At 39.4% G+C, this 22,663-nt stretch overlaps 1 protein-coding gene across 1 annotated transcript in view; it reads right to left on the reverse strand.

Moving 5' to 3' along the window:
* The window catches only part of ADAM23 (ADAM metallopeptidase domain 23), a 150,875-nt gene that overhangs the window by 33,366 nt on the left and 94,846 nt on the right, over positions 1-22,663 (reverse strand). The window contains exons 11-17 of the mRNA XM_088841274.1: positions 22,017-22,101; positions 21,166-21,256; positions 18,515-18,563; positions 15,431-15,530; positions 12,045-12,116; positions 11,360-11,449; positions 9,389-9,469 (exon numbers count right to left, since the gene is read on the reverse strand). Coding sequence (XP_088697400.1) covers positions 9,389-9,469; positions 11,360-11,449; positions 12,045-12,116; positions 15,431-15,530; positions 18,515-18,563; positions 21,166-21,256; positions 22,017-22,101 — 568 coding nt within the window. The remainder of the gene's footprint in view (positions 1-9,388; positions 9,470-11,359; positions 11,450-12,044; positions 12,117-15,430; positions 15,531-18,514; positions 18,564-21,165; positions 21,257-22,016; positions 22,102-22,663) is intronic.

A 22,663-nucleotide genomic window follows, 5' to 3' on the forward strand; every position in this document is an offset into this window, starting at 1 on the left:
GCCGTGATCTTAGTTTTCTGAATATTGAGTTTTAAGTCAACTTTTTCACTTTGCTCTTTCACTTTTATCAAGAGGCTTAGTTCTTCGCTTTCTACTGTAAGGATGGTATCTGTATCTGAGGTTATTGATATTTCTCCCAACAATCTTTATTTAAAATTAATTAATTACTTTACAATATTGTGGTGGTTTTTGTCATACATTGACATGAATCAGCCACAGTGTTAATGTGTGTCTGCTGACAATCTTGATTCCAGCTTGTGCTTCATCTAACCCGGCATTCCACATGATGCATATAACTTAAATAAGCAAGGTGACAATATACTGCCTTGACATACACCTTTCCCGATTTGGAACCAGTCTGTTGTTCCACCACAGTTCAAAAGCATCGATTCTTCGGCGATCAGCCTTCTTCACAGTCCAACTCTCACATCCATACATGACCACGGAAAAACTATAGCCTTGACTAGACGGACCTTGGTTGGCAAAGTAATGTCTCTGCTTTTTAATATACTATCAAGGTTGGTCATAACTTTCCTTCCAAGGAGCAAGTGTCTTTTAATTTCATGGCTGCAATCAGCATCTGCAGTGATTTTGGAGCCCCAAAAAATGAAGTCTGACACTGTTTCCACTGTTTTTCCATCTATTTCCCATGAAGTGATGGGACCAGATGCCATGATCTTTGTTTTCTGAATGTTCAGCTTCAAGCCAACCTTTCACTCTCCTCTTTCACTTTCATCAAGAGGCTTTTGAGTTCCTCTTCACTTTCTGCCATAAGGGTAGTGTCATCTGCATATCTGAGGTTATTGATATTTCTCCCAGCAATCTTGATTCCAGCTTGTGCTTCTTCCAGCCCAGCATTCCTCATGATGTACTCTGCATATAAGTTAAATAAGCAAGGTGACAATATACAACCTTGACGTACACTTTTTCCTATTTGGAACCAGTCTGTTGTTCCATGTCCAGTTCTAACAGTTGCTTCCTGACCTGCATACAGGTTTTTCAAGAGGCAGGTCAGGTGGTCTGGGATTCCCATCTCTTTCAGAATGTTCCACAGTTTATTGTGATCCACAAAGTCAAAGGCTTTGGCATAGTCAATAAAGCAGAAATAGATGTTTTTCTGAAACTCTCTTGCTTTCTCCATGATCCAGCGGATGTTGGCAATTTGATCTCTGGTGCCTCTGCCTTTTCTAAAACCTGCTTGAACATCTGGGAGTTCACGGTTTACATACTGCTGAAGCCTGGCTTGGAGAATTTTGAGCATGACTTTACTAGCGTGTGAGATGAGTGCAATTGTGCAAGGAGATCCAACCAGTCCATTCTAAAGGAGATCAATCCTGGATGTTCATTGGAGGGACTGATGCTAAAGCTGAAACTCCAATACTTTGGCCACCTCATGCGACGAGTTGACTCACTGGAAAAGACTCTGATGCTGGGAAAGGTTGGGGGCGGGAGGAGAAGGGGACGACGGAGAATGAGATGGCTGGATGGCATCACCGACTCTGTGGACATGAGTTTGAGTGTACTCCGGGAGTTGGTGATGGACAGGGAGGCCTGGCGTGCTGTGATTCATGGGGTCGCGGAGAGTTGGACACGACTGAGCGACTGAACTGAACTGAACCGTTGTTCCACATGCAGTTCTAACTGTTGCTTCTTGACCTGCATACAGATTTCTCAGGAGGCAGGTAAGGTGGTCTGGTATTCTCATCTCTTGAAGAATTTTCCACAGTTTATTGTGATTCACACAGTCAAACACTTTGTTTACTGCCCCCAGCCTAAAGGAGTTTGTCTACTGCTCCCATCCTCATGCGAGCTCCATGCAGGCAGGGATTTTCTGTCCTTGCTCCCTCCCTGGCACCTAGAACAAAGCTGGGCTCAATTATTATTGAGAAGGTGCTCAAAGACTAGTGACTGACTGAGAAAATAAATAAATGACCCGCACAGATACAATTATTTTATTCTGCAGTATCAAGCTGTTTATCAAGGTCACAACAGAAAGATGACAGAACTAATTTAGAATTGCTAAGAAGCAGTAACTTACCAAGGAACACATTGAGATTAAAGGCTTTGGTTCTACAGCTTTCTAAAGAACAACCGATTTTCATACCAGTTTTTGTTCAACCTGATGGTAACTATTCAAAAGATGTAATTATCAGCATGAGAACTTGGTTTACTGGACCAACTGCACAAAAACAGAGATTCCCTATGGTCTCTCTCATTCATCCAAATCCACTCAAAACACCACCATTATCTTATTAATCAACTAACACTAATTATTCACTTACTCCAAGATGAACGCAACCACACTGAACCAAACTGCAAAAGAAATGTTGTTCACGGAATACACACATCAGGGTCTAAACTTAACTTGTCATATTTGACTTTTGTGATGTTTCAGTAGGAGAAAACTAGTAGGATTTGATAAAATTTAAAAAGCTCTCATTATAACCTATCATAACTATGTGAAAGAAGATTTCTAATCTACTTTCAGTTTAGGCTAATAAAACCCAGTTGTTTAACACTGAACTGTTTAACAATGTTCATCGCAGCACTGTTTATAATAGCCAGGACATGTCCATCTGCAGACGAATGGATAAGAAAGCTTTGGTACATATACACAATGGAGTATTATTCAGCCATTAAAAAGAATGCATTTGAATCAGTTCTAATGAGGTGGATGAAACTAAAGCCTATTATACAGAGTGAAGTAAGCCAGAAAGAAAAGCACCAATACAGTATACTAATGCATATATATGGAATTTAGAAAGATGGAAATGACAACCCTGTATATAAGACAGCAAAAGAGACACAGATGTATAGAACAGTCTTTGGGACTCTGTGGGAGAGGGTGAGGGTGGGATGATTTGGGAGAATGGCATTGAAACATGTATATTATCATATGTGAAACGAATTGCCAGTTCAGGGTCGATGCTTGTTACAGGATGCTAGGGGCTGGTGTGTGGGGATGACCCAGATGGAGGATAAGGGGAGGAGGGAGGTGGGAGGGGGGTTCAGGAAGGGTAACTCATGTACACCCGGGGCGGATTCATGTCAATGTATGGCAAAACCAACCAATATAATATTGTAAAATAATTAGCCTCCAATAAAAATTATATATATATATAAAAATAATAAAATAAAAATTTTCCTATCTGCTGCTGCTGCTGCTAAGTCACTTCAGTCGTGTCCGACTCTGTGTGACCCCATAGACGGAAGCCCACCAGGCTCCCCCGTCCCTGGGATTCTCCAGGCAAGAACACTGGAGTGGGTTGCCATTTCCTTCTCCAATGTGTGAAAGTGGAAAGTGAAAAGTGAAAGTGAAGTCGCTCAGTCGTGTCCGACCCTTAGTGACCCCACGGACTGCAGCCTACCAGGCTCCTCCATCCATGGGATTTTCTAGGCAATAGTACTGGAGTGGCTTGCCATTGCCTTCTCCGTTTCCTATCTAGGCAGAGGCAAAAATCATTGAACAGCTTCAATACATTATAAACTAGGGTTAGGTATTATTTACACAAGCAATACTACAAAAAAAGTTAAGTACATTTTAAATATTATCTAAAATATAGTTTCAAATTCAATTACTAAAAATATTAAATAAAAAATTTGCAATGTGAAAAATAATAATAATAATAATATGAATGCAACATACAGGTATAATAAAAGTTATCTTGTCTATTTGAAGAAAAAAAAAGGAAATCATGAAATATCTATTGTTCTCTGGAGACATTTAAAATAGAAGAACCATAAATCTGTGTACTTTATTCTGCTTGTGAGCAGAGCTCTGGATTCGGTCTTTAAATGCCATTTGAGGGATTTCCCTGGTGGTTCTGTGGTTAAGAATCTGACTTCCACGGCAGGAGCAATGGGTTCAATCCCTGGTCTTGGAACTAAGATCCCACATGCCACAGGGCAACTACGCCTGCGTGCCTCAACTAGAGACACAGCCAAAAATAAAAAAATATATAAAAAATAATTCTGATAAATAAATGCCATTTTTACACTGTGCAGAAGGTCCAACTGAGGCTGGCTTCCACACTGCAACAGCCTTTAAATGTGCTTATTTTAAATTGTGTTATACTCCCATTTTGACAACATATTTCATAGTGTTTAACAAAACATATTTCCTACATCTTTCAAAAATATCTTTATTAGATCATCCAGATTGTTTGCCTAGAAAGTCTCTCAGTTCCACGTCTTATTTATTCTCTTTTAAATCGTGAACTTAAAAAGCAGCTCAGAAGCATCAGTAAATGCTAATATAAAAATTAAGCAGAAATATACTGTGAAATAACAGCAATAAATACATAATGTCACCAAAAGTACTAGTTTTCAGAGATGCAGAGATTCTGAGACATCCCATTTTAATTATTATTAATATCAATTAAATTCAAAGTTTCCTGCTTCTTTCAAAACAGAAGAATTACTATGTGTTGGGGGTGGGGGTGTGGTGGTGTTTAACTCCTTCTCTTCCACTTATCTAGTTCAGGTTCCTCCTGGTCATAGAAGGGAATTGTTACTAAAGGAATATGCTATTCTAATATGTCACTGAGAATTAAACAGTATCATTTTCACCTTGGGATATGAAATAAAAAGAATATTTTAAAAATTTAAACAATAAAATATTAGATTGAACAAGATCCCTTATTATAAAAACTTTATTTCCAGTAAAGCCCATGACAACTCAGGAGTTAAAGGTTGAAATGGAAAAACTATACTTTTATACTTTGGCCACCTGATGCGAAGAACTGACTCATTTGGAAAGACCCTGATGCTGGGAAAGATTGAAGGTGGGAGGAGAAGGGGACAACAGAGGATGAGACGGTTGGATGGCATCACCGAGTCAATGGACGTGAGTTTGAGTAAACTCCAGGAGTTGGTGATAGATATCCCTTATGATTATACAGTGGAAGTAAGAAATAGATTTAAGGGACTAGATCTGATTGATAGAGTGCCTGATGAACTCTGGACGGAGGTTCATGACATTGTACAGGAGACAGGGACCAAGACCATCCCCATGGAAAAGAAATGCAAAAGAGCGAAATGGCTGTCTGAGGAGGCCTTACAAATAGCTGTGAAAAGAAGAGAGGCGAAAAACAAAGGAGAAAAGGAAAGATATAAGCATCTGAATGCAGAGTTCCAAAGAATAGCAAGGAGAGATAAGAAAGACTTCCTCAGTGATCAATGCAAAGAAATAGAGGAAAACAACAGAATAGGAAAACAAGAGACCTCTTCAAGAAAATTAGAGATTCCAAGGGAATATTTCATGCAAAGATGGGCTCGATAAAGGACAGAAATGGTATGGACCTAACAGAAGCAGAAGATATTAAGAAGAGGTGGCAGGAATACACAGAAGAACTGTACAAAAAAGATCTTCACGACCAAGATAGTCACGATAATGTGATCACTGACCTAGAGCCAGACATCTTGGAATGTGAAGTCAAGTGGGCCTTAGAAAGCATCACTACTAACAAAGCTAGTGGAGGTGATGGAATTCCAGTTGAGCTATTTCAAGTCTTGAAAGATGATGCTGTGAAAGTGTTGCACTCAATATGCCAGCAGATTTGGAAAACTCAGCAGTGGCCACAGGACTGGAAGAGGTCAGTCTTCATTCCAATCCCAAAGAAAGGCAATGCCAAAGAATGCTCAAACTACCGGACAATTGCACTCATCTCACACGCTAGTAAAGTCATGCTCAAAATTCTCCAAGCCAGGCTTCAGCAGTATGTAAACCGTGAACTCCCAGATGTTCAAGCAGGTTTTAGAAAAGGCAGAGGCACCAGAGATCAAATTGCCAACATCCGCTGGATCATGGAGAAAGCAAGAGAGTTTCAGAAAAACATCTATTTCTGCTTCATTGACTATGCCAAAGCCTTTGACTGTGTCGATCACAATAAACTGTGAAACATTCTGAAAGAGATGGGAATCCCAGACCACCTGTCCTGCCTCTTGAGAAACCTGTATGCAGGTCAGGAAGCAACTGTGAGAACTGGACATGGAACAACAGACTGGTTCCAAATAGGAAAAGGTGTACGTCAAGGTTGTATATTGTCACCTTGCTTATTTAACTTATATGCAGAGTACATCATGAGGAACGCTGGGCTGGAAGAAGCACAAGCTGGAATCAAGATTGCTGGGAGAAATATCAATAACCTCAGATATGCAGATGACACTACCCTTATGGCAGAAAGTGAAGAGGAACTCAAAAGCCTCTTGATGAAAGTGAAAGAGGAGAGTGAAAAGGTTGGCTTGAAGCTCAACATTCAGAAAACAAAGATCATGGCATCTGGTCCCATCACTTCATGGGAAATAGATGGAAAAACAGTGGAAACAGTGTCAGACTTTGTTTTTTGGGCTCCAAAATCACTGCAGATGCTGATTGCAGCCATGAAATTAAAAGACACTTGCTCCTTGGAAGGAAAGTTATGACCAACCTTGATAGTATATTAAAAAGCAGAGACATTACTTTGCCAACCAAGGTCCGTCTAGTCAAGGCAATGGTTTTTCCTGTTGTCATGTATGGATGTGAGAGTTGGACTGTGAAGAAGGCTGATCGCCGAAGAATCGATGCTTTTGAAGTGTGGTGTTGGAGAAGACTCTTGAGAGTCCCTTATACTGCAAGGAGATCCAACCAGTCCATTCTAAAGGAGATCAATCCTGGATGTTCATTGGAGGGACTGATGCTAAAGCTGAAACTGCAATACTTTGGCCACCTCATGCGACTAGTTGACTCACTGGAAAAGACTCTGATGCTGGGAAAGGTTGGGGGCGGGAGGAGAAGGGGACGACGGAGAATGAGATGGCTGGATGGCGTCACCGATTCTGTGGACATGAGTTTGAGTGTACTCCGGGAGTTGGTGATGGACAGGGAGGCCTGGCGTGCTGTGATTCATGGGGTCGCGGAGAGTCGGACACGACTGAGCGACTGAACTGAACTGAACTGAACTGAGGGAGGCCTGGCGGAGAAGGCAACGGCAACCCACTCCAGTACTCTTGCCTGGAAAATCCCATGGATGGAGGAGCCTGGTAGGCTGCAGCCCATGCGGTCGCGAAGAGTTGGACATGACTGAGGGACTTCACTTTCATGTTTCACTTGCATGCATTGGAGAAGGAAATGGCAACCCACTCCAGTGTTCTTGCCTGGAGAATCTCAGGGACAGGGGAGCCCGGTGGGCTGCCGTCTATGGGGTTGCACAGAGTCGGACATGACTGAAGTGACTTAGCAGCAGCAGCAGGGAGGCCTGGCGTGCTGCAGTCGATGGGGTCGCAAAGAGTCGGATACAACTGAGCACTGAACTGAACTGATATTTTTAAAAGAACTGAACACACAAAACCAAAACCATATACAATGGGTATAAAAAGTCTCATTCTACAAAACTAAAAATATAACTCAGTGAAATAGTGTATCAGAAATCCCAGTATACTTGTCATAAATCACAGAATCCACAGTTCTTACATACTGCTACTATATTATTTAAAAATTGCAAAGAAATCAATTTACATATTTATATGTAAGGACAGATATGCATAAAAATCACAAAAGGATAGCCTGAATACAATTCACTATACCATAACCTTTGTACTATATCCATTTGAATCAAGCCTCAGATGATATACATCAAAACCTTTCAGAAAGGTTAATTAGGAAATTTTGTTTTCCTCTCCTTATGTTTCCTTCCAGGGAGAACTCAGTGTAACTCCAGTTACTCTCTGCTCCTGTGCTCGCTTCTCCAGGCAGGTGGAGCAATTGACAGGTTGATGGATAAACTTCAGAAGAATAATTTAGCATACTGGCTCAGTTCTGCCGTCTTCTCCTGCCTACTCACATAATTCATCCTCTCTCTACTGCTCCTCCATGGCATACAAGGCAAGGGCCACCTTTGCAAGGAGGGGTCATTCCAGGCCCAATTATGTCAATAATCTGTTACTACAGCCTCAATCTGGGACTGTAAAGAGGCCTATTTAGCCCTCACACTGAGCTATGACTTTCAACTTGGCTCTTCGCAATAACAAAAGTGATATTTTAGTTTCCAGCTATACTCTCTCAGGAACCCCATGTAAATCACAATACCTGGCAATAGGTAATTCTGCTCTTGAGAAACTTACCCCAAGTTGCTAACTCCGAACAAGAAACACTCTTTAAAATGCATAGAGGGACTTCCCTGGTGGTCCAGTGGTTAAGACTCTGCCCTTCCAGTGCAGGGAGGGGAGCAGGTTTGATCCCTGGTCAGGGAACTAAGTGCCCATATGCCATGTGGCTGGGCCAGGAAAAAAAAAATTTAATGCAAAGAGATTTATAGCCATATTAATGATAATAATGAAATGCTTCCAACAAACTAAATATTCACCACTAGATGTAGAAGTGACTGGTAAATCCACATGGCTGACTTTCATGCAACTGTAAAGGGCATATTTATAAAAACTGTATCATAGCATGGGAAAATGCTGTTGAAGTAACGTCAGAATAAAATTGAAGGTAGGATGAAGTCAAAAATTCTTACCAAATCCCTACACCCGACTCTTGACTTCTTCCCTGAATCATTTCCACTATTTCCCAGCTATCCCTGCTTACATTCCATCTCTTGAAGAAGCCATGCTTCTGTACTCACTAGGTTTCATTAATTTATTAGCCTTTCTAACCCAACAGAATCCAAGCCTGGGAAGAGCAAGGAGTTACCTATTTCGATTCCTCCTAAAGCCTGGCATTCAAAGCAGTGCTTAAAACACAGCAGGGGCTCCACAAATATTCATTTGAATGACAAAGACTTAAACCAACACAATGTAAATGTTTAAAGACATAAATAGTGAAGAAGGAATGCTGAAAGGTAATCTTAATGATAATGCAATCATTTGAACATGAAGAAGATCAAGCCAAGTGTGTGGGCCATGAAGCCAGTGCTTCATACATAAGTGGAGAGAGATGCTGACAGACTGAGGACTTCTGTCCCCAATCCCACTTCAACTACAGGAGGGCTACACTTTCAGATTTCTACACTGAGCTTCTGTCCAAAATTTTATTAAAAGAAAGGGTTTTGTGGCTCAAAATTGCTTGAAAATAGTACCATTAGTGCTTTATCAGTGTGAGCCTACTGTTTTAGATGTGGGGACCAGAACATTGCTGATACCTACAACTATACCAATTAATTGGGTATAAGCGATAATAAAGGAAATTAATTATAAAGGGGAAATTTGGAAGAAAACAGATTTTTTGAGGCCCAATAAATATTCCTAAAATAAAAGCATGGTGAGAGCTAGAAACTACTAGAAAACAGAATAAAACAAAACCAAAAACCCCAAAAGAACCAAATCATATTCACACATGTAATTCAAATTGAAAGCATTATAATATGTATTTGCAAATAAGATGTATAACCTAAAACTCAGTTTGCCATACCTGGCCAGAGTCTCCAGTACAATATTCGGTAATATCACAGCCATTCACAGCATCCCGACATTCATATCCTCGTGGCTGAAACTGTCAATCAAAACTCAATATTAGGAACCAGTATTAATATTTCAAAGAGTTAGTATTCTTGTATTCACCAGAAATCATGACATCCTTTCATAACCACTGCCAAACTCTTTTTATGAATCAGCAAGGTAGTTTCAGAATAGAGATAATGCCCAAAAACCACTCTCTGTAGTAAATATGAATCATTAACCAAGGCATTAAATGTTCAGGTTTCAAAATCTGCTCTCTCAGAGTATTATGTTTGGAAAACACTGTGATGGCAATTATGTAAAGAAGAAACACTGGTGTGGCTTAAGACAAAAGAAATGAACACTAAAATATAAATATAAACATTTAGGACCTCTCTGAAGGCTGATATACACACCCAATCTGCACTAATTTATCTATTAGTTTGGATATTAGTCTTGCTTTAGCTAAATATATACAATCAGATTTCAATTAATTCATATGAATTCCCTTCAGTGATGCCAGTGAATGACTGCTGAATACAAGGCATTTTGTTTGTCTAGGAGAGGGGTTGGTAAAAGATGAAGGAATGAGTCCATCATTTTCAAGCAATTTATAATCTGCTTTGGGACATAAGGCAAGAAAATCTAAGCTGGAATCTTCTAGAATACCATATGCCTAATACCCATTTGGTATTGAATAAAGTTAAATCATATTATTTTCTGGTTTTAAAAAATATTAGGAATTTTATAGAATGAGAAAAATAAAGATTTTTAAAATGACTTTTTAAAAATTAACCAGAGGTTTCCAAAGATAGAAGTAACTATATTTCCACACAAACAAAAAGTGTGCATATACACATATAAACTTACAAACATATAATACTTCCTTATCTGGTTCGTTTGCCTTTCTAAGGTATTTTAAAAATCAAATGGGAAAATATAAGGACTAGGTTTTATGCTCAGGCTCTAAAATAAATTAGGATGAGTTTTAAAGAAAAAGTTTGTAAGTGGGACATATTAGGAAAAAGATCACAGAAATTGTCTCTCTTCTACTCAACCATTTAATTTGGTTTTCCCCATGTTAGTAGGGCAATTGCCAAGGTTTATTTTAGAAGGATTATAGGTATACTTTCTTAGGGAGGTACTGGAGAATAGGATTATTGGTTGTTGTTCAGTCACCCAGTCATGTCCAACTCTTTGCTACCCTATGGACTGCAGCACACCAGGCCTCTCTGTCCCTCACCATCTCCTGAAGTCTGCCCAAGTTCATGTCCATTACCCTCTTCTCCTTCTGCCTTCAATCTTTCCCAGCATCAGGGACGTTTCCAATGAGTCAGCTGTTCGCATCAGATGACCAAAATACTGGTGTTTCAACTTCAGTATTGGTTCTTTCAACGAGTACTCAGGGTTGCCCTTAAGTTTGACTAGTTTTATCTCCTTGCTGTCCAAGGGTTTGTTGGTAGTGAATTATAATAAAGATAACTGCAGTAACTCACAGAATTTGGGTAGATTTATTGAGTCAATAAAATTGCTGGGCCAATACACAGTGTCCATCAACAAAAGTGTGACAAGCTGTACAAATACACAAGGTACACATTGCTGCTACTGCTGCTGCTGCTAAGTCACTTCAGTCGTGTCCGACTCTGTGCGACCCCATAGACGGCAGCCCACCAGGCTCCCCCGTCCCTGGGATTCTCCAGGCAAGAACACTGGAGTGGGTTGCCATTTCCTTCTCCAATGTGTGAAAGTGAAAAGTGAAAGTGAAGTCGCTTAGTCGCGTCCGACTCCTCGAGGCCCCATGGACTGCAGCCTACCAGGCTCCACCGTCCACGGGATTTTCTAGGCAACAGTACTGGAGTGGCTTGCCATTGCCTTCTCCAGTACACATTGCAATATTTGGCTAATATGTCATAGATTAGAGAGATGAAACTGTCAGAGAACTCACAAGACACGAGGTATTATTGCAGCAAGGCCCATCGCTGCAGTGGGCCCCATTGGAGAGAGAGCATTTCTTACAGCACAGCCCGTAGCATTCCTAGAGAAAACACTTCATGTAAGTAAGTGACAAAACCCACCTGCTGGTCATTCTGTATTTTTGCCACATGTGACATGCATTATTCACGTGAGGAGATATATATAATGGTAAGAAAATATTTTAGGAAAGAATTAATCATTTTAGTGGTAGATTCCTTCCTGCTTTACTTCTCAGCAAAGTATGACCTTCTAAGAAAGGACTTCTCTACCAGAGTAAGTTTATTTTTTAGCAGGCATCCTACCCTTGGTTAGCTCTATTATAATTTTAATACTCAATCTAGCTTTACAAAGACAAAAATATTACACAACACAGAAAGAATTTTCATGACTTGGTACAACTTGTCTGAAATGAATATGAGCTGTGAATTTTTAAGAGATATGAATTTGATTAGAAGGATGTGTTAGGTTTCTTCAGACAGAGCCATAAGGACATGTTTAATTCTAACATGTCTGAGCTAGGATTAAGCATTGATGAGAGTTCAGAAATAAAGGCAGTGAGGCCACAGTGAATGATGAGGTAGACTTCTCACTAATGCTATTACTGTTTGCTCTGGGTAGAAGACATGCTGAAAGTAGAAAAGATTTCTTATACTTACCACATGGATACCACAATCACACTCCTCCCCAGCTTCTACGTATCCATTTCCACATTCTGTGGGCTCAAATAGCTGAAAGATGTTAGAAAGGTAAAGGGAAAACATTTCAATTTAACACAGAAAATCAATTTTCCAATTAGGCTACATATACACCCTATAATCAGCTATCACATGATATTCCTCTATGACTTATTGTTATGTCATCTTACAAATACATCTGTGTGAGAAACACTGTTCATTTATTAATAACATTTCTAAAAAACATATTTTAAATGGAGGTAATACCTCTTGGAGGATTCTCTGCTGGTGGGCTCCAGAGATGACCTCTACCATTAGAGTTACTTTTTATAGACATAAGCTGTCAAGATGAATAGATCACTTTTCATATTTGCTAATGGAGTTAAAATGCATCTCTAATAAGACTCACAGGTACCTAACTTGCTGACTTATATCCAGACAGCTGAGAAGATACAGAAACTGTCAAAAAGATAAAAATGCTTTAGTCACAGCTAAAGGTGGTATATGCCATCAAGTAAATGCAAATAAACTTAGGGAAAAAGTGTTACTAGAAATCCATGCCCATCATTGTCACCGAAAAGAAAACTGCACCATCTGAACCATATTAGGCAAACATGTAGGCATATGCACAGATTATAGAAATTTATCAATCATTCCTGGAGTGATGAAAGAGTCAAATTTCTAGAATAATCCACCCTCCTAATGCTATGAACTTGATTGCCAAATAAACTATATTACAGATCATTTGGTGAGGCAGCTGATTATTTACGAGAAACATTTCCATTTCCCATTACCGGGGGCAAGATTTTTCTGTGTATATCCACTACACTCAGGTGAACACTGGAACAGGGCATTCCAATCCAAATGTTCAGAGCCATGTATCTGAGAGAGAGCAGCACACACCCAAGGAAGGACTGCCTCCCACTGAGTCCACCCAAGGGAGACCCGATCTTCCTTCTCCTTCCAGGAGGAACGCTGCTATAAAAAGCAAGGAAGGTTTCCAGGATACTTGGGTGGGGCTTCCCCATGGGAAAATCCAATGGCTAAAATCAACAGTCCTCATTTCTGTGATATTCTGATCAGCAGAGAGGAGAAAAGAGAAAGGCAGACTGGAACATGATAGCTCTATGTATCAGGCCTCCCACGTAAACCATTGCTAGATTTCATTCTTAGGACTCTTCTTCCATCCGGAGACAGGTCACTGTTACAAATCAGATGGCAAACATGACAGCTGAGAAGGTTCCCAGAGGACAGAAAAGATGTCCAAAGATAATGTGAAAATAACACATAAAACATACATATGTATATATATATATATATACATCCATTGACTATAACACTTGGGGAAAAGTCAGTTCTTTCATGTGTGTTAGTCGCTCAGTCATGTCGGACTCTTTGCGACTCCGTGGACTATAGCCCACCAGGCTTCTTGTCCATGGAATTCTCAATGGGTTGCCATTTCCTTCTCCAGGGGATCCTCATGCATATATATATATATATATATGTGTGTGTGTGTGTGTGTGTATATATATATATATACATCTGCTGACTATAACATTCGGAAAAAAGTCCATTCTTTCATACATGCATATAAACCATACCACTGTAATCCACAGGGGCTTTTAAAAAATTATTCCAATACGTCATTTAAAAAGACAGAATTCCATATTCACTAACTGCTAAAATTGAAGCCATATAGGTACTTTTTTATTTAGTTTCCACGTTATTGGAATAATTTCCTTTCTACTGTCAGGCAATCTCAGAAATCTAATGATGGGTCCTTACACATACACTAGAGCTCTTAGTATTTCCAAACAACTCAGTGTTGTTTCCTCAGGCGTGATGCTTATAATTAGCTGGTGAGCTATAAAGCAGGTAAAATTAGCCTTGTACTTTGCAATTCAGAAATGCCAGCAGCTCACATTAATTCATTATTACTCACTGCACCCGTTTTAAACACTCTGAAGCTTTCAAATTTCTGTTGCATTGAGATCAATGCCATGAAAGGCAGGCGACTGAGTTTAATGATGCAAGGTCACTTTAAAATTTCTGTTTCTTTTTCTGCAGCCTTGCTGAGATTTTATACAGATGTCAGGCATTAGAGTATCAGCCTTAACTTGGCAGTATCACTTAATTATGGGGATGGGAATAAATTATTCTATCAGTTATCCACATCAGTCACTTTTTTTTTTTTTTTAAAGCTAACATGATTTCACTGCTCTTTCAATTTGCAGGGTATTAAATATTTTGCAGGGCAATGGACTGTATTTGACTTATGATGTAGTGTCTTAAAAGGAAATATGAAATGTGCAATGTTAGAATGTCTATGCCATCTGCTAATTTGCACCAGTCCTGTCTTTTTGCCTTTAAGCAACTTCATTTGGAATGATTCTGCTATAGGTCTAAGTCTCAGATCTAAAAGCCCGGGAGCTTAAGAATTCTGGCATTGCTTGATTTTAGAAAAGTATGATGCATTTACTATGTTCTGTAAAAGAGCCCTGAAAAGCCTGGTATACAGCCTAGAATTGAACACATTAACATTTCTGCAGTAAGATTTATGAATATTTACACTATGAGGGTTAAATAAAATTTTTCAGTTCAGGGCAAGTTTTACTGTCCACTATGTTTCCTGAAAATTCATAAAAAACATTTCCAGTTTTCAGAGCTTTTGAATGAAGGAATTTTGGATAAGAGATTGTTGCATTGTGTACATGAAGAGTAATGAAATGCCATTGACAAATGGACCTTCTCAAGTAAAGAAATACATACCTACCTTCAAATATATATGTATGTATGCATAAGATCCATAAATACTTTGGGTCATTTTTTTTTTTTGGCTAGTTGATATTAGCAATGCTTTCTATCTGGGAGAATGGACCATTCCTCCCCTCCCCCCAAAAAAAAGAAAGAAAGAAAAGCCAAGAAATTATTTATACCCCTAGAGAAAATGTCAAGGGGAAACAGAACTTTTGTCAGAGTAATGGTAATTACTAAAGTAATATATCTTACTAAATTACTAAAGTAATATATCTTAATCTAACTCACTAGCTCTAGGCAGCAGGATAAAGACCCTAACATGAGAACTTCAAGATATTTTAGTTGAAGGGTTGTCTGCCTGTTTCTTGGAGGGAGGACTGAGAGGAGGTACACCAGCACTGAAACATCAGTTTTGAAACAGTGAAGCTGTGATCTTGTCATTCATTGAAACAAGACTCACTCTTCAACACGACAAAGCCTTTTATAACTAAACATTAATCTGATTGGAAAGAAACCTGCTTTCCAAAACAAGTATCTGACATTTGGCATATCTCCACTGTTAAAATTTAAAAAAAAAAAGGAGAAATAAGCACACTTTCTAAGTTACTAACCTTTGTTGGCCTGTTGAAAAGACAGGCTCCACCGCCTCTCAGTAAAAAGTCTCTATACTCCAAAATACTGCACTTTGAGAACTTTCTGGAATGAGATACCCTGAGGAAATAAAGAATCAATTATGTAAATAATTTACCCAAAACAGTCATCAAAGAAGAAAATTAAAACCCTTGAATTAGAACAAAATGATCCAATCACTCTGGATTCACTTAAAGTGAAGTAGCTCAGTTGTGTCCGACTCTTTGTGACCCCACGGACTGTAGCCTGCCAGACTCCTCCAAACATGGGGTTTTCCAGTCAAGAATACTGGAGCGGGTTCCCATTTCCTTCTCCTGGGGATTGAACCTGGGTCTCCCACATTGCAGGGAGACGCCACCAGGGAAGCCAGCAGGGATTCACGTGATTCTACACAAATTTCGACAAGGTACTTACGTTCAAACTGTCAAATAAGTATGTGTGCTAGAGCCTGTAAAAATAGAAATCCAAAGGAAGTCACAGATTTGGGAGGCTAGGTTACAGCCTCCTTAGCAGTCAAGCCCTTTTATACTCAGACTTGGTCGAGTTTTTTAAAAGTTCATCCCAAAACTTCATCTAGGCTGTAGAAATGTGGTCACTTTTATTTGCTCTGTCTCAGTAAAGATGGAGAAGGCAATGGCAAACCACTCCAATACTCTTGCCTGGAAAATCCCATGGACGGAGGAGCCTGGTGGACTGCAGTCCATGGGGTCGCTGAGTCAGACATGACTGAGTGACTTCACTTTCATGCATTGGAGAAGGAAATGGCAACCCACTCCAGCGTTCTTGCCTGGAGAATCACAGCGGTGCCTAGAGAATCACAGCGGAGCCTGGTGGGCTGCTGTCTATGGGGTCGCACAGAGTCGGACATGACTGATGAGACTTAGCAGCAGCAGAAGTAAAGATAGAGCTTCCCTGGTGGTGCTAGTGGTAAAAAACCCACCTTCCAATGCAGGAGATGTAAGAGACACAGTTTCGATCCCTGGATAAGGAAGATCCCCTGGAGGAGGGCATGGCAACCCACTCCAGTATTCTTGCCTGGAGAATCACATGGACAGAGTAGCCTGGCAGGCTATAGTCCATGGGGTCACACGGAGTCGGACACGACTGAAGCATTTAGCATGCACATAGTAAAGATAAGCACTATTTCTTTTTTTGCCTCTGAACTAAATAAAAGGAGCTTAGGAACCTACAAGATTTTACTTTGGAGGAGGGAATTGTGAGAGTCAATTGATTAAAGATATTACATTGCAGGCTTTAGCAACAGAACTGAGGTAAACAAGGAAACCCTAAAGAGATGTGTTAGACTATGTATGTTTTTATATGTATATATACACGATCATGCGACGAGTTGACTCACTGGAAAAGAGTCTGATGCTAGGAGGGATTAGGGGTGAGAGGAGACGGGGACTACAGAGAATGAGATGGCTGGATGGCATCACCGACTCGATGGACATGAGTGTGAGTGAACTCCGGGAGTTGGTGATGGACAGGGAGGCCTGGCGTGCTGTGATTCATGGGGTCGCAGAAAGTCGGACACGACTGAGCGACTGAATTGAACTGAACTGAATACACAATCAAACCAGAATTAGGGTAAGCTCCTTCTGAATTAGAGTTAGGCAACAGCTCCTTATTCTCAATTTACTACTTGGTAATATCCATGATTTTGCAGGAATATAATATTATAACGAAAGGAATATAACATAATAACTTCTTTGTGAGTTAATTAACCAAATTTCTATCACTATGGCAGTACATGCTGTGGCTGTAGTGTGTAGTTGCTAGTGTGTCCGACTCTTTGCAACCCCATGTACTATAGCCTGCCAGGTGCCTCTGTCCATAAGATTTCCCAAGCAAGAATACTGGAATGGGTTGCCATTTCCTTCTCCAGGGGATCTTCCTGACCCAGGGATCGAACCCATGTCTCCTGCTTGACAGGTGGATTCTTTACCACTGAGCCACGTGGGAAGCCCATCAGAAAATACATATTAAGTTTAAATAGTTTTATTATATCCTATGGAGAGACTAAAAATTCACTTAGAAATTGGAAGTTCAGAAGACCTCTCTTGATAGAACCAATATTATGAATGGTGTTACCTCAAAAAAGCCTGATTAAGCAATAATGTTGCAAAACTATGGTACAATAGAAAGGGAAGCATCAAAGTTAACAGTCAAGTTTGAACTAATTTCTAGAAGCATGTGCTCTAGAGTAGCAGGCATAATGGCTGAGTCTCTCTTCAAGCCTTCATGCTCACATACCTCGTGTTCCCCTGAGTTGTACCCCTGGTGGGGAAATAAGGAAGGGACTCTGGGGAAAGTAGGTCAGGGAGGGGGCAGGACCAGAAACGGTGACGTGTTGAGCAGATGTCTGACATGGGCACAGGAAGCGGGAAAGATACGAGTGAGGAACTTCTTCTATTTATTGGGAGGGGGCTCTAGCTTAGGAGGCCTTGGGGCAGTGGCTGCGATGGGGCAGGGGTCCCTGGGAAAGATTATGTTTCTAGGCCTTGGTTCACAGATGTACTAGCAACCCTGAGACAGCTGCTCTAGTTTCCAAAGAGGAGTTAGGTGAGGAAATGTTCAAATGCCTATCAGTAGAAGACTACCTAATTTAGTCATGATAAATCTACCTCAATTTCTTTTAAAGTCTTATTGATTATATAAGGAATAGAGTACAATTTTATTGCAGTAAACATGTCTATTTATGAGTTCCTTAAAATATAAATTGTTGACTAAATGGGTTTTCACTGACAGACAACCAGCTTTCATCCTAAGTGTACTAAAAAATTAATGCAACCACTAAACTTAGAAGCACTTAATCATGTGCTTCTTTTAATGGTTAATAGAAGTAGAAGCAGTTACATTGTTTTACTTTTATTACCAACTTTAAATAAAAAGCTCAAAGTACAAAGTGAACCTGCTATTTCATTTTTTAAAATATCAGATAATGAATTATTGAATTTATTTTAAGGCTTAGCTTAACAGACCAGTATCTGAGAGACTGCAGCAGATAATAGATACCAATTTCAGTAAGTTATACATCACATGTAGGTACAATGAAAATTTACCCTGTTTCTTCCATGATGCAGCCACCCCAGGATTCTGTGCAGTCACATTCTAGTCCAGTGAAACAATATAAAGCAATGGAAGAAAAGGGAAACAACAGAAGTCACATCTTTAATTTGCATCGCAGCTCTTAAAATAATTCCTTATTACCAATTCCATGTCAAATGGGTACAGAACATGATGTCTCACCAAACAAAACCTATTTCTCTTTTTTTTGGTTGGAAAGGAAAGGTTGCTTTAACCAGGAAGCCAGAAACTTGGGGAGACGGCAGACTCAAGTCTCAAACCAACTCTGAAGATTCTGCTTGGCCATGACAGTTTTTTAAAGGAAAAAGGAGAAGAAATTTCAGTGAGTCATGAGGGCAAGAGGTTGGATTCTGCATCGTTTTCCACTGTGTGCGGACTGCCTATCTTGCCCAGCTGATTTGCCTGCAGGATTGCTAAGGGGCTGCTGGGGATGGAAAGCTAGTCATTCTTTAACTCCTTAATTATTCATTGGTACTTCTTTAATCTAGGAAAAGAATCAACAGCAAAACCTATTTCATTTAAATTAATATTTCTTTTTCCTTTCCAACAAGCATAGCTGCCTCCTAAGCTGCAAGAAATAAAATCGTACCTCTCCTTCATTTTTGTAACTCAGAGAATTCAATTCAGTTTCTAGTTTAATGTTTAATGGAAAGTACTGTGGTCCAAGGTAGGCTTTACAAACTAGTGTTCTAGTCCAAGTTCTATCCGATGAGAGTTTCATAGGCAAGTGACAGCATTTCTTGAGTCTCAGGGTTTCCACCTCTAAAATGGGACGGTATTTCTGTGCCCATCTACCAGAATGGTTCTGGGGCTCACATGAGATAGTAGCCTATGTGTTCTCTGGAAACTGCAAAGCTCTACTGCACAATTCAATGAGTCCTCACTGAAGTCCTGCTAACAGAGCACACTGGACATTAGAGAAGAGAATTCAATCTGCTATAGTCAAAGCAAGGATCAGCCTTAGACTTGAAGAACACTAAGCTAAAACATACAGTAAAAGAGAGCAATCTAAAATAGAAATGTAAAATCATCTAAATTAAATAACAATCATAAACTTAACACAGATACCACAGATGGACATATGGATATAGTGACAGGATAGCCTTTTCATTCATTTTTTTTCTATTCTCTTTTCTATGGTAGACAAAGATATTTTTAAAGACTTCCAAATGGATTTTTAAAAATTCAAAATTCAGAACTAATCTATCTGAACAAACAATTCACAAAGGAATAAAGAATTTTAGAAAGGAAGGAACTATGCCTGGTATTAGTAATGAACCCTATTGCTCACCCTTCTCCAGTAAGATCTCTTAGCTGCCCCCAGCACTGCTCTCTTCTTGGTTCCAGGTTTTTCAAAAAGGTCAAAAACCTGGTCCTACTCCTTCTGATTTTCAGGCACTGATGCCAGCCAGTGAAACCTGAATCTCCTCCTTTAATGCATACTCTGGGAAAGCAAACACTCTGAGCAAGAAATTAACAGATGAAAGTTTGTGGAGATTTGCTAAATGCCACCAGACTTAATGTACCCATAAAGTGATGACCTAATAGGCCCTTAAAGGAAATCAAGACACCCTGGATATAGATTTTATTTCAAGTTTCAATAACACTATCCATTAACGACAATTATTTGATAGTAGTCAAAAAGATATAAAGCATAGGATAACGTTAAGGTAGATATTTATCCTTTTCTTCTTTGGGGAGGTGGGTGGAGAAGGACACCTTTATTCCTAGCATCTGGTATTTTCACAGAGGAGAGTAGATATCTACTTAATTCCTAGGTAAGAGACTAGTTGGAGTGAATACTTCAGTCTTTTTTTCCACAGGATCACATTGTGTGCTTCCTAGGCACTTTGGCCTTCTACCACAAATGTGTATTATTAATAGAAATTATATTTTACTATTGTATTGCTATAAAGAGGAATATAATCCAAGTTGGATTTTATACTGATTTTTAAAGAAATTTAAAATGTTCAAGGACCCCCCTCAAATTACTGTGGGCCTTTAATACCTCACCTCTAGAATCTCAGACTTATCTTTCCATCTGTCTCTCCTCTGGTTAATGAGGAAAGTGATATCCAGTAGTCGCTGGCTGTGTTTTCCTACAGGATGGGATCTGTGGCTGTTTCTACTCTATCGAGGCCCTGCCAGCTCAGTAGAGAAGTGTTATCCTCTATCACCTGCCCCCAGGATGGGATGTCTATACGGGAAGCTTCTCTAATGTTAATGATGGTACTGTTGGTAAATTTCATTAGGGCTTAAGTTCCTTTTAACTCCAGATCTTTTTTTCTGATCCAACTGAACTTGTGATGGAGCTCCACTGACATCTTGTGTCTGTATTCAACTGATTAGAACCTACAGGCTCTACGCACCCCAACATTCTACAGTGTGAGAAAGAGCTGATCATGACCTGAGAAAGGATGATTTTACAGACTTTGAAAGGGACATTTCTCCAACCCACACAGATTAAGAGTTACCTTAAATTGCTCATTTTATCATTTGTTTAGGGGCAGGAGATACAACACAGTTAAGCTATTATGACTTAGGAATGAAAAATATTTCTTTTTTGACCGGACATGCATTATACAGACAGAATGGCACATGAAAGTAAGAAGGTCAATGTACATACTTGGCTTTCTGCTAGAAGGTTCCCATTGGATTCCAAGGTTTTGAGCCAGGCTCTGCGATAATACTTGTGCCACTGCCATTGGAAGACCATACTGTTTTTCAGAGTTGAAAGTGTGTGGGAAACATTTGAGAGAGGGCACAAAGCTAGTTATTATTTCTTAATCATTACCACATATCTTCTCAGTCCCCTAAGTAGAGCCTCACAGCATCAAAAGACAGCATATGCTCCTTATTACTTCTTCCTTGCAACTGGGCCCAAGAAGCAGAAAGCCTCTCTCACTATGTGGCATCTCCCAGAACTTGATGTTTTCACATGGAAACATAAAATCATAAAAGGCTGTGCCCCATTTCACTTCATACCAAACCGAGAATAAATTCAACTTACTACAAATCTGTCAAGAGAAGTCTCCACTGAATGATGGCTACTGGGATAATCTAGTACCATTATATATTCAGGAACTGACCAAGGTTTAGATTTAGTTGGTTCTACTTGGAGGGTGTGTTAAACCTAACATGGGCAGAAGAGCAGATAATTCTTTAAAAAGTCATAACAGAAGGATTAACAAGATTATAAAAACTTATCTATAGAGGCCAAGAAATTTCTGGGCCAATCTTCGGTTTGCATCTGCCTAACAAATATAAAAAACTATCATTATGATATGAAACAACAGTTCTTTTCTAACACCAAAGATCACTTTGGGTTCTATTTACTAATACAAACCACCTACACTATATTCTTAATGTCATTATCATTCTAAATAGGCCTGAGAAGGGATGTAAACTAGGCCACAGGGAAGAAAGAAATCAGATGCACAGGTAAAGCTCTACTTTAAGAAAATTGATAACATTTACCTCATTCACACCAACTCCCCTTGTGCGAGAACAGACACCTCCAAAGTAACTCAGGCTGCTTCTCTTATAGTGGAATGTCACACGCCTTAGGAAAAATAAGTGCTTTTAGGAAACCAATGTAGTGCCCATTATATTTCAATTTTATTCCATTAATATTCCAATTAATTCCATTAATTCCAACTTTATTCCATTAATATTCAATTTCAATACATCTATTCTCCTACACTGGATACCCCAAACCAACCTTCATTCAGGAAGCCAAAAACTACATTTTAAATACTTCTAAATGTATGTTATCAGCCTTTAATGTTATGTTAAATAATCTCAGTTGAGTCAAAATCAATTGAGCACCTAACTAAGCACCACATACTGGCATAGAAATTGAGGGCACAAAGATAAAGAGACCACAGTCCTTGATTTTTTTTAATAGAGACTATCTAGTAGTTATACAAAATACTGACAATTGTAAATTGCTGATTAAACACTGAGAGAAAAGCAAAGAGTAACAGGAGAGAATAAAGAAGGAAGAAGGACTTCAGTTGGTTTGATCCCAGGACAGAACCTTAGAGGACTGTCTGAAAACAGTGGGGAAGTGAACCACGTATCAGAAGTAAACAAGGTATCCCCTTTCTTTAGTGATGAAACAT

Source organism: Moschus berezovskii, chromosome 2, assembly GCF_049115385.1.
Source record: "Moschus berezovskii isolate FMDL1 chromosome 2, NW_MosBer_1.0, whole genome shotgun sequence".
Classification (NCBI taxonomy): Eukaryota; Metazoa; Chordata; class Mammalia; order Artiodactyla; family Moschidae; genus Moschus; species Moschus berezovskii.